Consider the following 17500-nt stretch of genomic DNA (forward strand, 5'->3'; position numbering starts at 1 on the left):
TTAATATTGCAAAAGTGTGTGAGTGTATAAACGCAACAATGTAAGTCCCCAACAGGGCCTTCAAGAACAGAGGTAACACTGCTGTCTCAGTCTGCCGAGTGTGCCCCCCTCCACAACATGTTTCAATGCGAAAGCTAAGTTTAACCCTAACCCTATCTCATGAATAACCATATGTGATAATTTTATTATTGAAAAAGTGTGTGAGTGTACAAAGACAAGAATGTAGCTCCCCAACACGGCCTGTAACAACAGAGGTAACACTGCTGTCTCAGTCTGCAGAGTGTGTGCCCCCCCCCCCCCCCAAATATGTTTCAATGCGAAAGCGTGGTTTACAACAAGACCATTATCTTTATAGAACTAAATTTCTACAAGCCTTCTGTTTGAAGTACATGTATTTATATGTTATTAGGTTTGTTCCTTCTGAAACAACAGAGAAGCTTGGTCTCTTTAGGCTGCAGCTCTGTGAGAATTTCTTTCTAGGTGTTTCAATGGAAATAAAACAAAAATAAGACTAATGTAATGGACATTCCATTTTGCTTGGAATCTGAAACAACAGGGAAGCTTGTTACTATAGGCTGCAGCTCTGTGAGAGTTTCTCTCCGGGTGTTTCAGTGGAAATAAAACAAATACAAGGCTAATGTAATGTACGCTCAAATTTGCTTGGACCCTGAAACAACAGGGAAGCTTGGGGCTTTAGGCTGCAGCTTTGTGAGAATTTCTCTCCAGGTGTTTCGGGGGAAATAAAAAAATACAAGACTAATGTAACGTACTTTCAATTTTGCTTGGACCCTGAAACAACGGGGAAGCTTGGTCTCTTAGGGCTGCAGCTCTGTGAGAGTTTCTCTCCAGGTGTTTCAGTGGAAATAAAACAAATACAACACTAATGTTATGTACTGTCAATTTTGTCAATTTTGCTTGGACCCTGAAACAACAGGGAAGCTTGGTCTCTTAGGGCTGCAGCTCTGTGAGAGTTTCTCTCCAGGTGTTTCAGTGGAAATAAAACAAATACAACACTAATGTTATGTACTGTCAATTTTGCTTGGACCCTGAAACAACAGGGAAGCTTGGTCTCTTTAGGCTGCAGCTTTGTGAGAATTTCTCTCCAGGTGTTTCGGGGGAAATAAACAAATATAAGACTAATGTAATGTACTTTCAATTTTGCTTGGACTCTGCAACAAAAGAGAAGCTTGGTCTCTTTAAGCTGCAGCTCTGTGAGAGTTTCTCCCCAGGTGTTTCAGTGGAAATAAAACAAATACAAGGCTAATGTTATGGACTTTCAATTTTGCTTGGACCCTGAACAGAGAAACTTCGCCTTTAAAGCTGAAACTCTGAGAGTTTCTCTTCTTGCGTTTCAGTTGAAGCAATAAAGAAGAGTTCTACAATTTCAAGTAGCTGATTCCCTTCAGCAAAACAGCAGGGAAGCAGATGTTCTTCTTAGGCTGCAGCTCTGCGAGAGTTTTCTCTCCAGGTGTTTCAAAACTTAGAGAAACAAAAATTACTGTAGGGAACCTCACAACCAATAATTAGACGTGAGATTTCAATCTCTAACTAACAACAAACTTTCCGTTTGGGTTTGTTTATCCCAAAATGTATAACTTTGTGAAGCTTGTTGCTTTCTAAATTCTCTGCATTAGAAATATAACGATGAACTTGATGTGACGTAAGGTGACTGTCAATCAAAAGTTATTTTACATTTCGTTAAGAAAGTTACTTGCATCGAATGTAATAAAGCAACAGTTTTCTCCACTGAATAATTTTGAAAATTCGTAATTTTAGCATACCACTGGTAGAACTGTCAAATACTGGACACCAAATAAGTTCACACTCTCTAGTTGCTCTCCCCTGTCCAATGCTAATGCCAATTTGAGAGGGAAAAGTGGACAGGTTTGCTGTTGTCGTGCTCTCTGCGGCTTCCAGAGCAGCACGATCTGACAACTGGCGTTCGTTTGTGCTTATTTCTGTAGTCCCATTGAAGGATTTGGATAAGCAAAAGACCTACAGCCGATTGTTCGCATAGTGCACGTTGGACATCTTCTAAGTTGTAGGTCTTAAATGATAGGCGGAGTGCTTTCAGCTTCCACATGGGCGGTCTCCAGTGCTTGCTCTCTTTCAACTGTGTTGAGGTGGGCACTTCCTATTTTCTTAAACAGCTGACTCAGAAAACCCAGTTCAACATTTGTGAATCTAAAGTGGCACCATTTTGCTGCAGAAAAAAAATACAATGCAACATTAATCTAAGTATTTTATAAAAATAAAACTTTGATAACTCGCAAAACTTTAATTTTGTTAGTTTCTTTGTTTTGGAACGGCTGCCCTCGAGCATTCTTGCCCGTGCTCGAGCTGGGTGGGTGAACTACGTGGTAAATAATTAAAAACTTTTTGCTTGAGTCCTTCTGTAAGTAGCGTAGCCTAACACTCATTACTTGACACCACTCGCGTGGTCAATATCGGCCGATTACCTTGCTCGTCGAAAGGCAAAACTACCCTGTTGCTCTTACGCGTTTCGAACGTCTTGCTGTTAATGCTTTGATGTATGAGAACCCTTATTGATGTCTGGTGATTTTTCAAGCCTGGTTTAAGTAAGTACAGGCAAAGCAGGACGTTCGAAACGCTTAATTTGCTTCTTTAAACGGAGCTTTTATTATTAAATGGTAGTACCCTTAACGAAAATGAAGTGAAGCTATGATCCTTGCAGCTATTCATTTCTTATATCATTTCGTTTGTTAATGAAAAATACTTACCAGGAACACAGGGGTTGTGTGCAGAGTTAATGCACTCCACCAATTCTGTTAACCATACCATGTATCTTTCGTGCCTTGCACGCTCTTTTAGAAGTTGAAGATGCAATTGAGGAGCTTGTTTACCCCCAAGAAAGAACTGAATATTTTTAGGGGCCTCGTGTCCAGGATGCCTTGACTCATGGTTTTCGAGGGCCCTCCTTGTAATCAATTGTGTAATTAACAATCACAACATATCTTCGAAACAATTTGTTAGTTCTCGCTCCGTTTCTGTTTTTGCGTTTAACTTTGGTGTGTAGGCTTGGAGCCGGAACCCTCATAGCAGTCACTTTGACAAAAGTGATGAAAACTTACATTGCTTTGCCTTATGAACTATTTAAGGCAAATTCCTCAATTTTAGCTATATTATGTATTTGAATGTACCGGAAATTTATTGCATGGGCCAATTTGGAAGGTGATTTTGTGGGCTGCTCCACTTGACTAGTTTAGATACTTTTTAGGAATTGTCGGGTTTCAGTGTGCAGACGTATAACTTGTGTGAGTTTCATTCTTCCACGTGTCTCGTGTAGCAATACGCAGACCGTTTGGGTTTTTCTTTCATGTGATTGATTAATACCAGTTAAATATTCGCGGTTTGCAAATTTTGTAAAATGTTGTAAGCAGTTCATTTGTCGCAGTTTCTGCATTTGTGTTTTTTGTTATAGCAAATAGATCTACATCTTTGTCGACATTGTAATCTTTAATTTCTAAGGTCTTGTTGTTTACTGATCTTGCGTTTAGGAAGCAAAAATTAAGTTGAGAACCAGGTAATTGCTTCTTGGTCACCTCAGACGTAAGTTGATGTTATGTTTATAAGGTTTGGTATTGTTCTTTTTGTTCTTGTGGTCTCCGGGTAGCGTCCGATCTGTCCAAAATTACAAACAGACAAATGATATTCGACCCAAGCAACTGGGAACACTCAATGGGTTAAAATATACGGACTTGATGCATTACTCCGTGTAGTCTTAGTCAAGGTCAATTTTAGCAATAAAACCCTTTGGATCCTTGAACCTGAATACTTGATTGGTAAGCAGACGGCCTAAATCCGAAGCACGATCCCCGGTGAAAAAATCAGCAACGAAGAAAACGGTAACCCTAACCAAAATATACTTGTTCACCGCGGTTAAGAGCGTGCCCTCCCTAGCTGAACTCTAAGAAAGTGTATTAACTTAGTAAACTTAGCAAAAAAACAATGGGACTGCCTGGGAAGGTAAAATAGCCTGTTCCCCCGATTAAACTTAAGATACTCTTTAACATGAGGGTGCGCCACGGGGTTAGAATCGCGCAAGCGGCCAATATTGTTGAAAATGGCCCTGAGTTTTCCTAGTAATGAGTCCACGGAGCCAGCGGCCAAACGCGAGGGGCAATTACAACCAACACGTGAGCAAGATTTAGTATGAACTACAGCTCTGCCTGACTTGTCTCTGCTTAACAAGAACTTAATAATATCATCCCAAGTACAGGAAGACACGCTCTTCGGAGGCGACAGGGAAGCTAAGAAACCTGACAGTTGCCGTTCCACGGCGCACTTCTTTCGCTGATAAGGCTTGTTTCTTGACGCGTCAGTGAATTCTTGGAAACGTCTGGTTATCCGCACATGATCTTTTTGTTTATCATGCCTCCCTGTTTGCACAAGACTAGTTCGGGAACCGCACTCCTGACAAAAATTGGCGTCCAGGTCATTTGGATGCAAACACGCAGAACATGGCCGGGCTGCCTTCCAAATTCTTGCAAACTAGGAACGAATAGCATAAACAGAAATCTCGTAAGTCACTGGCAGATACATCGAAAAGCCCTTAAGGGTTAGGGTTAGGCGGTAGCCATTGTGGAAAACGTCGAGAAGGAAAAAGAAGCACCGAACTGAAGCCCCTTCTGCCCAAAAGTAAAGAGCAGTGCTTTTCCAAGAGTAAAGGGTAAAGGGTGAATTGTAGAAGGTACAGGGTAATATTTTGAACTAACCTTTTTGCTGAAGTGCTTGGCGCAGCCATTGATTCCTATTGCACCCGGTGGAAATGGCGAGAACTCGATTGCATGGTACAAGAAATTGTTTTGTTCATGATTAATCTTTTTATGGAAGCAATATTATGGGTGCCCTATGTAGGCGAGCACAGCAGACAAATCCCACGAATAGAGAAAAAACGGTAAACTGATATTTTCTGTCTCGCTTGTACTTTGTGGGTGCGTTCGCTTCGAAAATCTGCAGGTAGAACTTAAGACTCAGATCTTTCAGCATTGCATTTGAACCAAAAATAAAAAATTGTTAACTTTGTTATTGAAATCTCGAAAATGAGTGCCATTAAATAAATCCGGTTTAGGATTTTGTCTTCCAATGAAAATCAGAAAGATTGCGATTTTGAAAACGAATTTCCAATCGAACGCACCCCCAAGTTTCTCAATAGAACACACCCTTTGTTTATTCTTGGGTAAGTGAGTACGTTAGCCTATTAAGTGAGCTAAGCCCCACTCGGGCGAGGTTTTGAGCAGCAACCCATGTTCGAAATGATCTTTTTTCTCGAACAATATCTGATGTTGATAATTAATTTTCTGTGTAAGGAAAACTTTTCAGAGAGACCAGGGAATGAAGTAAAAGCAATGTTTTCTGACTGGTCCACTGTATCTGTGTTGTAGACTATGTTGTGTTCTTTGCAAACCTCTTTTGACAAGTGAGATGGACAGAGGTTTTTACTCAAGTATCTAAAGTGAATTTGGAATTGACTTGGATTTGTACAGCTTGGTGATTGCCTACAGAAACTTCGCGCTAGTGTGCAATAAAAACTGCCGTTCATAATTTGCTTTGTGAGTTCCGAGTTACCTAGTAAATTGCCTGTGTTTCAGCACTTATACAACACCCAAACAAAAGCCGCTTTGTCTTTACTTCTTAACTTGCGTTGTTCTTTAGATTACCGAGTCGTGGTAAATATAAGTAAATTGCTGTCACCTCCCAGTGGATATAATTGAACTACATGTGAGTTTTGTCATAACTTTGTCATAATATCGCCGGTGGTAATTCTTAAGTCACGGGTCAGGTTGTTGAAAATTAAAGAACTTAAAATGCTAAATTTTGTGAGATAAATACTAAACCTTTACCCTTGGAAAATAACTGCCGAAAAGTAAACGCTCAACAATAAGAGCTTGAAGGGATGCCCACCAAAAAGGTCGTGTGCGAAAGTCGTGAACGACCAAAGTGAATGCATCGTGGAAATCTTGACTGAACATGTAACGAAGAAGTGGACTGATGAGGACAAAAGGCGAAAACCGTAAATGTTTCGATAGGCGGGTAAAGGTTGGCGGAAACGTTCACCCCCGCGGAGCCAGGGGCCAAGGGATGTAGTGAGATAGTGTTTGCAGTAATCTTTCAAATTCTGCTCAGCGGAAATAGCAAAATGCTGACGTACTCGCTGTTTTCCTAGAAAATGAAGTCTAGGACCCCAGCGATCAAAATTCCTGATTTACAGACGCATTTCAAGGCTACTGAAACTTTCCAATATACGACCTTCTCATCTCGCCGCACTTTAGTTCTTAAAAGATCTTTTACAAAGGAGAAGCACTGCGTCTTTTGAGAACTGAGTAAAAGAAAATTATAAGAAAAACCACACTTTGAACAAAGGCTCTATTAAAGCGGCTATCCTATAAAAGTCGTGCAAACAATTCTGACTAGTTCGATTCACCGACAACCCGGTCATACCGAATCTTTAAAAGGTTCTTCTGAAACAATGGCATGTTATTCAACTACCATCTCTAACCAGCCACCGATTAAATCCGCACAAGAAGGAAAAGCGATCCGTCAAGCATATTCAGATTGTCTGGGCGAGACTTGCTTCAATCACAGAACAATCAGAAAATCAATGCAGCGCTTAGTAACAATCTTGAAGAAAATTCGCTTACTAGGTAGTAAGCGAGTTCGCATGTAGGTGAGTTGACCGGTATGCAACTTTGGGTTGCAAATCGTGTGATGCGCAACTCTCAGTTTACTGCTAGGCTTACAAGGCATTTATAAGTCCCAGTAAGTCTAATCGCCTCTCACACTCAAGCCACAATCTTGGACAAAACTCGTTGGGAAAATGTGACGCTCTCATTTGTCTGTTCGATAAAGAGTAAATTCTTCCTACTTTCCCCCCTCCCCCCATTGCAATGTTGTTTTGAAAAGCAAGCAAAGGCTTGCACAGTATTTTGCATCACATTACCAACATTGGTATGGGGGGAAGGGGGAAGGACCAAGATATTTTGTGAGTGCGTGCCAAATGATGCTAGAATTTTTCCCAAGAGTTTTGTCCAAGATTGTATAATTCATGTTTTCATGAGTTGTAGTCACTCCTGCAATTCTCTCAATCCCGGCTCCGTGAATATCGAGATTCGACAACAGTTTCACGTACACAGGTTCTACTGGTTTCTCTGCCTTTATTCCGATCTCACAAGTTGTTGTTGTAGTTGTAGATTCGCTGCAACAGATACGAGTGTATCTTATGAAAGCTGTCAAAAATAGGTCTCAAAAACGACGAGTGCGAAAATTCTACAAAACTTACATATGTTGACGAGTCCGGGTAGAAGTCAATCAAAAACGACATAGTCCATATTTTTCGTTCGATGCAAAGAATATTCAAACATTTTCAAAACTAAACATGTCCGACTCTTCGAGCACATGGCATATGACCCAGAAGTATCATGGGAGATGACGTGTACTCGAGTTCCGGTTCAGAAAGCAGTTCCGGTGACAACATCGCGCCCCCCATGAACGCCCTTTGACCGAAGTTCATCACATTTGAAATTCATTCTTGTTACCAAGCAGGCCGTTCAGCCAAGCTCACTGTCCTTCTTCATCATCTGCCGCTTCTAGCAAACAAATCTTGGTAACTGGTCGCTTGAAAAAAGATCCTTTAGCTTTCACTTCGACGCTCCTCACTAATCCATCCTTGCCAGGGAACACGCCTGCAACTCGACCTAAGGGCCACTGGTTCCTTGGAACATTATCATCAGCGATCAGGACGAGGTCTCCAATGCGTAGGTTTCTTCGAACTTGGTTCCACTTTTGTCTTTCTTGCAACGATGGGACATATTCTCTCAACCAACGCTTCCAGTAATGATTGGCAAGAACTTGAGCTTGTCTCCATCTCTTCCTGCTCATCCTTTCATTCTCTTCAAAAACTTCCGGGGGCAGGTTCGTAGAAGGGCGAATGTTCAAGAAATGATTTGGCGTGAGAGGTTCGCTGTCATCAGGGCTGAAAGGGTTTCTTGTCAGAGGTCTAGAGTTAGCGATACGCTCAGCCTCGGTAAACACTGTTTGGAGAACCTCTTCATTGATAAGATCCTTTCCCAGGATGGCCTTCAAGCTTCGTTTTACCGTTTTCACTAATCGTTCCCAGACTCCGGACATGTGGGAGGCCCCAGGAGGGTGGAACACCCACTTACATCCACGCTGCATCAATTCTCTTCCAACCTTGTCATTATCAATTCGATTTACGGCATCCCTGATTTCGCGATCTGCCCCAACGAAGTTCGTCCCGTTATCTGACCGCAGTTCTCTCACATGGCCTCTTCGATTCAGGAATCGGGTCAAAACAAGAATGAAATCATCAGTATCTAGAGACTTCGCGACTTCGAGGTGTACTGCACGCGAATTCAGACACACAAAAATCGCCCCCCAACGTTTCTCTGCAACTCTTCCTCTCCCTCTTTTCACGTGAAAGGGTCCAAAGTAATCGACTCCACTGAACGTGAAAGGGGGTTCATACGGGGTCAGCCTAACTTTGGGCAGCTCGGCCATTTCTTGATTCATCTTACGGGGCATAAGCTTCTTACATAGTAAGCACTTCCCAAGAACCTCCTTTATAGCTACTCTAGGCTTCACCATCCAGAACTCTTCCCTGAGAAAGAACAAGACCTGTTCAGTTCCACAGTGACCATTCCTTTCGTGCAAATAACGTATCAGGATTCTTGAGACGTGATGGTCTTTAGGCAGGATCATCGGATTCATGGCATTGGATGAGATAGGAGCTCTCGAAATTCTACCGCCGACCCTCATGACTCCATCATTCATGATAACTGGTTTGAGCTTCAAAATGTGGCTTGATGCCTTCACTTGACGTCCTGCTTTGAGATCTCTTATCTCATGAGGAAAGGCCTTTCGCTGCACCAAAGATACAACCTCTCTCTTCGACCTTTCGAGTTCCTCCTGTGTAACGTGATTTTCAACTTGACAAGACTCTGGCTCACGTTTCTTTTCCTTCGAAGACCACTTCAGCCACTTTATGAACTTCAGTAACCAGGCAAATGATCGCAGCAAGGTTATCCAGCGAGAATATCTGGTCAAGAGGTTGTCTAGTGGTGTAGCCGTTTCAACTTCGATCAAGTATACTTCCTTTTTTATCTCAAGCTTGTCAACTGCCACCTCGTCATGCTTGATCTCCGGCCAGTGATTCTCTGTTTTCCACAGGAAGGACGGTCCGTTCAACCAACGTTCATTGTTCTGAAATTCTTTCATTTCTAGCCCTCGACTAACGTCGTCTGCAGGGTTAAGCTTCCCTGGACAGTGTCTCCACTGTTCAGGAGCGGTGAGTTCCCTGATTTCTGTAACCCGATTTGCAACGTAGGTCTGAAATCGTCGACTTTCGCTGTAGATGTAGTTCAAGGTGATCATTGAATCCGTCCAGAAAACCACCCTTTCAAATTCGAAGTTCAGTTCCTGTCGGACTGAAAAGTCCACACGTGCTGCCAAAAGAGCTCCCTGTAATTCTAGTCGGGGAATGCTGACTGTTTTGATAGGAGCGTTTCTGGATTTCCCAGTAATAAATGCACATTCTACAGTTCCATCAGGGTAGACTGTTCGAAGGTAGGTGCAGGTACCGTAGCCGATTTCTGAAGCATCACAAAAGTGGTGGAGTTGAAGTGTAGCTTTCTCGTGATCTGTGCGACTGAAGTAACATCTTGGAATTTTCACCTCAGCTAGGAGTGGAAGGTTGTTCTTCCATTGCTGCCATCTCTGAAGAATTTTCCCGTCGAGCGGTTGATCCCACGCTATCTTCTTCCTCCACAGATCTTGCATGATTTGCTTTGCTGGTAGCATGACTGGTGCAGCCAAGTTCAAAGGGTCAAATACTGAGCAGATTGTTGACAAAACTCCTCTCATCGTGTCGCCTTTATCCAAATTCACGACTTTGAAACCAAAGGTGTCAGATTCGATGTGCCATCTTACTCCAAGGGCTCTGTCCACCGGCAATTGATGAAGGGTGAAGTCAAGTGTTGGATCCGCTCTCTTCTCAACAGGTATTGCGGCCAAGACTTCTCGGTTATTGCTCATAAATTTCGTAAGGTTAAAACCGCCTTTTGCACAAAGTTCAATCAGCTCCCGCATTAGCGTAATCGCACGTTCTGGTGTTGGCATGGACTTGAGTAGATCGTCGACATAGTAGTTGTCCCTCAGAGTATCTACGGTCACAGGGTCGATCTCTTTCCAATTGTCTTCAGCAGTTCTCAACAAGGCGAAATTCGCCGAACATGGCGAGTCTGTAGCACCAAATATGTGTACAGTCATTGCGTACTCATTAGGTGTTTCGTCTAAGCTCCCACTCCACCAAAGGAACCGTAGGGAATCTTGATCCTCTGGTCGGACTTTCACCTGGTGAAACATGCTTTTAATGTCTCCAACCAATGCGACCTTCTCCTCGCGGAATCTCAATAACACACCAACCAGACTGTTAGTATAATCAGGGCCCGGTAATAGGTTTTTGTTCAGCGAGGTTCCTTTATGTTCGGCGGCAGCATCAAACACAATTCGTACTTTATTTGGCTTGTTGCAATTGGTCACTGCGAAATGCGGAAGGTACCAAGTTCTAGAGCCAGTTATAGAAGCCTCTTCTGTCGTTAACTTCCGCGCATGACCCTCAGCTATGTAGTCGTTCATCGTTGCGCGATATTTCCTTTCAAGGCTAGGGTCTTTACGGAACTTCCTCTTCAAACTCTGCAACCTCTTTTCAGCCTCCTTGCGGTTGTTTGGCAGTTCAACATCGTCCTTCCGCCACAACAGTCCGGTCTCGTAATGACCGTCAGTCAGTCTCGTGGTCTTCTCGAGAATGTCTACTGCGCGGATATCCTCTCTAGATAAATAGTGGTTTTGACGTCTAGGCACCGGCTCCTCAATTATAGGTTTACACGAAGGCTTCGCTCCAAATCCTTCTATCTTCCAAAAATTCTCAACTTGTTCGTGCAATTTTCTCTCGCAAGATGTGAAGTGGACATTGACTTCGCTGTAATTTGGTGAGCCCAGAATTGTTCCCGTGATCACCCAGCCCAATGGGCCTCGCTGAGCTTGCAACTGGCTACCAGGTCTATTTGACTTTCGCACTTCGAGGACTTCATGCGCTTCACCCACGTCCTTTCCAATCAGCACTGATACTTTCTTTATCTTTACGTCTGGCACATCAATGTCCAGTAGGTGGGGGTGCGATCTTCTGTCAATATCTTCAGGTAGACATCTCTCTTTGACATTGAATTTCTCCGAGACCAGGCCCTCTTCAACATTAAGCGTTTCACCTTCTCCGCTCGCAGATTGCAATTTAAATTCCACCACTTCAAACTCTTCATCTTCTTGCTGCATCAAGGTGCTAACAGATATAAACTCCTTATGACCTTTCAGCCCTAATTCTTTAGCAACATCTCCACTAATCACGGTTCCACGGGAAGCGTTGTCTAACAGCCCGTAAGTGGTGACAGACCTTCCGCCAGGTGATGTGATTTTCACTGGTATAACATGCAGAAGCACAGTTTTTGTTGAGCCTGGCTGTGTGACGGTAGCATATTGCGCTGTATGTCTGATTCCTGAAGGTCCTTGATCACCAGGAACTTCGGCATGCGGGTCTGTCACTGCCGCATTCGGTTCTTCTGTACTAGCTTGATTGAGTCTGTCATTGTCTCTCCTTGTATTTGGGGGGTTATGGAGTAACTTATGGTGCCGTTTGTCGCTCCCACAAGGGCAGAATTTCGGCGATTCACACCTTCCTCGAAGGTGTCCAACTCTCAAACAAACATGACACAACCGGTTAACTTTCACAATGTCCCATCTGCTCTGCAAATCCTTCTTCTGAAACTCGAGGCATGAAGATAGTTCGTGAGATCCGGGGCAACATAAACAACTCCTATTAGCGGGTGTGATGCTGTTTCGTCCTTCGCTGAGCAATTTTCGGCCAGTGGTCTTTCCTTTAACATCGGTAGCAAAGGATGAAGTGTGCCTTGTGGGCTCGGGGATGAATGACCTGTTGTTGACTTTCAATGACTTTGTTCTGTTTCCCTTGACCTCCGAACTTGCGACTAACGAAACACCAGCAAAACCAGGGTCGTTTTTGATGGCAGCTTGTCGCTTCACAAATTGAGCTAAATCCTTTAACTTTGGGTTCTGTCCCTTTTCTCTGTTAGAGTACGATACATCTGCCCATTTGTTGATGATGTAATCTGGCAGTCGTGCTACGATCATCTTCATATTTGAAGTGGTACTTGCCTCATGTTCATACTCTCCTTCCAGTCTTCGTGAGGCACACTGCAGTTCTTCAGCAAAATTACGCAAACCCTTGAAGTCTCTGTTTCCTAATTTTGGTCCTGTGGTAAGCATATTAATACACGCTGCAGCAACTGCGGCTGGTTGGCCATAGCGCTCCTCCAGGGTTGCTATAATGTCGTCATAGGAACACCCCACAGATCTTTCAACCACCTCATAAGCCTCTCCGGACACAAATTTGGGGAGAAATTCAATCCGTTGGGCATCCGACAATAGTCCATCTTCGAGGTTATCTCGAATTCTTCTCCTGAAAATCGGAAAATCCGCTGCATTTCCACTAAACTTGACAGGCTGCATAGCTTGCAACGTGGTCACCTTCAAAAGAATAGCCTGAGGATTTTTACACGGATTCATCCGTTCCTTTTCATGCAGGCAATTCTCATTTTCACCGTTATCATCTCCATTTGCGATAAAGTTCTCCTTTCTTTGGATATGGGAAGGATCTCTGGAATGAGGACTGGTAATTTCTTCACTATACTTCTTTAACTGAGGTGTGAGTTCGCTATGATTCAATCTATCTTCTGGAGTGTCCTGGTGGCAGCGTGCTACCCAAGTTGCTGTTTGTTGACTCCTAGTGATGGGAGGCTCAAATTCAATCTTATCATCGGTCTCACTTTGCAAACTTAGGGCACACGAGACTGCATCACCTTCCTCTTCAACAAGAAGAGCGATTTCTCTAGCTTCCAACTGAGCTTTAAATACCATTTCCTTTGCTGTTTTCTGTTTTTGCATCTCAATGTCAATCTTTTTCTTTTCCATTTCAGCTTCATAATTTGCTAACTCAAGTGCCTGTTGGGCCTTAAGCCTGTTCAACTCTACACTTCTCTTCAGTTCCTTTAATCGGGAAGATTTTGAGGATCTCGAGATGCTTGAGCCAGTCGAAGTTATCGATGATAATTTAGGTTGTTCTACACGAGACTTTGAACTCTTATTTGACGTGCAATACGCGAGGGGAGACAATCTTTCTTCGGCTGCTTTGACATATCGAGAATAGTCCTCATAAACCTTAACATAGTTGGACTCAACCCGCCCAAATTCTTGAACAGACAACTCCTTGCACAAGTAATTCTGGTACTGATCATTGTAGCGTTCCCATGCATGCTCAAGGTTCTTCACACTTTCACGAATTCCTTCAGCTTTCCCCCATTCGGAGAGACATGTTTTCAACTGACTTATGCATGTACTTACTCGTGACAAATAGCCGCTAAGCGAACGCCTTAATCTGTGAATTTCTTCCGCTTCTACCTCTTCACGATTGTTCGGATTTGGCTTCCTTGTTCTAACGGAACGAGTCGCCGGCACTTCGGAAGATATTTCAACATTTTCCGCGTCGTCCTCCTCGCCTCCACACAACTCCATGTCGCTTTTTTCGCCTTCTTTGCTCTCCATATCGAATGAGATGTAGTCACTCCTGCAATTCTCTCAATCCCGGCTCCGTGAATATCGAGATTCGACAACAGTTTCACGTACACAGGTTCTACTGGTTTCTCTGCCTTTATTCCGATCTCACAAGTTGTTGTTGTAGTTGTAGATTCGCTGCAACAGATACGAGTGTATCTTATGAAAGCTGTCAAAAATAGGTCTCAAAAACGACGAGTGCGAAAATTCTACAAAACTTACATATGTTGACGAGTCCGGGTAGAAGTCAATCAAAAACGACATAGTCCATATTTTTCGTTCGATGCAAAGAATATTCAAACATTTTCAAAACTAAACATGTCCGACTCTTCGAGCACATGGCATATGACCCAGAAGTATCATGGGAGATGACGTGTACTCGAGTTCCGGTTCAGAAAGCAGTTCCGGTGACAACATGAGTATAATCAAATTCATAGAGTCTCAATGACCATGGACAGTTTGATATGTAGATCTCGTGAGAGTCTCTATAATGGTGTAGTTTGAATGTCACTGGACTGCTGCGTGTGGGTTTTTGCGGACAAAAATGTACCTTAACGTTTGTTAGCCTTATGAAGACGATTGCGTGTATGACAGTTCTGAAGGTTGTTGATGACTCCACTTATTGTAGTCGCTTAGTTATGGATTGCTTGCAAGGCTATGAGCATGATTTTCATTCAAGACAATTCAAAGAAACTTTCTCCCCACAGAGAGAGGCTGCAAATGCAATAAGTAGTATTTATCTGACTGTGCGGTGGCAAGCACTTCATTTTAACTATCAAATCCCGAAGGAACATCAACGGGAAATCCCGCCACGTTCCAGATGTTTTGCAACTCTTACCTTAGAATACGTTTTTAACCGTGGTCTATGTTAGAGAATCATTATGAAGACAACTTAACGCCAATCATTCAATAAAACAACGGTTAACAGGGAAGACGCAATGAAAACAATAGATGGTCATTGTTTTTTCTAAGACTTGCACGTTATTCGTTGTTAACCGTTGAAATGACTACATTTTCTTCTGTTAATCGTGCCAACTGTCTTAAATCATCGTTTTGAGTTCATTCTGTTGTGAAATTGCAAACAATGAAGGTGATTCCACCTAAAATGGAGACAATTATGTTATTTATTGTTTAAATTGTGTTACACGCATTCAATGTAACGCAGGCATGTCTGCGTGACCAACTTGAAAAAGTTCTCTGTTTCTCTCAAGGACACAACACATATGATTTACAGTTGGTATTGGGTACGTTCCTTGATTTTTTAAATACAATCGCGTCAATACGCTCTGTCATAGATGCATATGCATTTAAACTTCGTATGATGACTCCTTGTTGCCGAATACTCAGCTTACTTGGACGTCCTCTAGTTTGTTTCTCTCTTTCCTCAAAAGGCGTTTTTTAATTCTATAAACGGACGATTTCAAAACGTTGCACTTTTCAATGATCTTCCGCGTTAAAAATTCCCTTATTGCTTGCTAAGAAGGCAATACATGTCGTTTTTTCTGGCTCTATAATGTCAATAAAAACCATGCTGGTCACTTGCTACTTGTTGATTAAGCACTGTTCGCCATTGTTAAGTCCCAATGGCTTTCATTACATATGTGATCTCATGATTGAAAACGACAATAGCTCAAGTTAAGCAGAATGTAATGCCGTAACTTTTGGTACACAGGATTATTTGGGCCAATGAGTCTGCTGTAAATTTTTCTCATTTTGGTATATTTACAATCTTGGACAAAACTCGGTGGGAAAATGTGACGTTCTCATTTGTCTGTGCGATAAAGAGTAAATTCTTCCTACTTTCCCCCCTCCCCCCATTGCAATGTTGTTTTAAAAAGCAAGCAAAGGCTTGCACAGTATTTTGCATCACATTACCAACATTGGTATGGGGGGAAGGGGGAAGGACCAAGATATTTTGTGAGTGCGTGCGTGCAAAATGATGCTTAAGCTAGAATTTTTCCCAAGAGTCTTGTCCAAGATTGCAGCTCCACCTCCGTCACAAGGACAGGTGCACCCTGGGGATCCCGGTCTTGCGACTGGGTGAGCAAACGGAGCACTGGCACCAGGCTGTGAAGTAGCCTCTTCCAGGCTGAAGATTGTTCAAAAGGCTTCTGCTGTTTTTGATATCTTTTAATACTTAGCTTCTTATAACCTTCATTGATTAATGGATAACTTGGAACCAAAACCTAGACATCATTTGTTCCGATTGGGAACAATCAATGTCCGCACCTGCAAGTGTGAGAGTAACTTAGCAGACTGTGTGACACAATTTGAGAACTTAGAGCAAGATATAATGTGTATGCAGGAGACCCGGACGAGTGGCGAGGGCGAGATACGTTTCGATGACCCTGTGCTGAACGGTTGGCATGTTCTATACAATGGCATGAGTATAGCACGTGCAGGAGTAGCCATCGTCATGGCACCACATATCTGACTCATGGATATTGATCATATAATGGAAGGCAGGATGACTATGGTGAGAGTTAAGGCGAATGGGGTGAAGTTGGTGATATACTCCTGCTATTGTCCTACTGAAGAACATAGTACCTCCTCGAAGGAAACCTTTTACCGTACACTACACACAGCCATTCAGAAGACGAGGAAGGAACATCCTTCGTATAAGATCATTGCAGCTGGAGATTTCAATGCAACCATTGGCCAGGACTGTAAACACGAGGCATGGAACACGTTCTAAAACCAACGGGGATATTCTAAAACGTTAATATTTGGCAAATATTGATAGTTCCGATTAAAATGTGCCAAGAAAACTGGGAATTTTGGCACAAAGTAGCTTATTTAAGGTTTAAAGTTGCTAAGCCCGGATTGCCAAGCTTGGATTTGAAAAAAAAAAGGCTCCATGTACGGTTTTTTTGCCAACCTTCCACTCAGTTAAGTGTGGCAAAAATACCAAAAAAGAATGCCGGAATTGCCGGTCCTGTGGAGGTGCACTGAAAGATGGAAAATTGTGCTTAAATTTTTTTTTTCTAAAAGGGCTTGGCAAGAATTTCAGAGGTTTCTTTTATCTATTGCCAGAAACATAAATTTATGTCAAGAATGAGAAGAACGGTTCAAAATTTTTCCAAATTGAAGAAGGTGGATTGATTTTTTTGTCTAAGAAAGGCAAATGAGTGTTGCACGATTTACTTAACATTCAAATCTGTTTGACGACATCATCATAACCTCTAAGTTTAAAATCAGTCCAATGCAATGCAAAATGACGACGGGAATTTCCAACGTCAAAGCTGTGGGGTTGATACAAAATGACCACGGAAATTTCCAACGTCTAAACTATAGGGTGATACAAAATGATCACGGAAATTTCCAAAGTCAAATTTGCGAGAGGCACGACCATGGAAATCTCCAACATCAAAATTAAAGGTTAATCCAAAATGACCATGGAAATTTCCAACGTCAAACACAAACGACCATGGAAATCTTTGAGATCAAATTTGCACTTAATTAAAAATGACGATGGAAATTTCCAGCGTCAAAATTTCGCGCATGACCATACCCGAAATCGCCTCGGAAATTTACAAAGTCTTTTTTTTTTCGAAAATGTTGAATGCCTAATTGCGCACTTCATAAGATCAGCTATTCCAAGTTCTAACTCTATTTCTTGAAAATATCTTTTCTTTTATATTTAATCTTAAACTTCCAACAAAATAGTCGCCTCTTGAAGATGATCTTGTCTTGTTTACAGTTCAGTTTTGCAAATTATCAAAAGCTGTCAATGTAGGCTTGTGTGGTTATTAACAGCTGAAATTCAGTCTTCGTTCAATGT

At 42.4% G+C, this 17500-nt stretch overlaps 1 protein-coding gene across 1 annotated transcript; it reads right to left on the reverse strand.

The window, feature by feature from the left end:
* Nucleotides 1-7578: 7578 nt before the first annotated feature.
* LOC137996257 (uncharacterized) lies at nucleotides 7579-13710 on the reverse strand. The gene has a single exon (XM_068841671.1). It carries the CDS (start codon nucleotides 13708-13710, stop codon nucleotides 7579-7581), a length of 6132 nt encoding a protein of 2043 aa, XP_068697772.1.
* Between the last annotated feature and the right edge of the window lie 3790 nt (nucleotides 13711-17500).

This window comes from Montipora foliosa, chromosome 3 (assembly GCF_036669935.1).
Source record: "Montipora foliosa isolate CH-2021 chromosome 3, ASM3666993v2, whole genome shotgun sequence".
NCBI lineage: Eukaryota > Metazoa > Cnidaria > Anthozoa > Scleractinia > Acroporidae > Montipora > Montipora foliosa.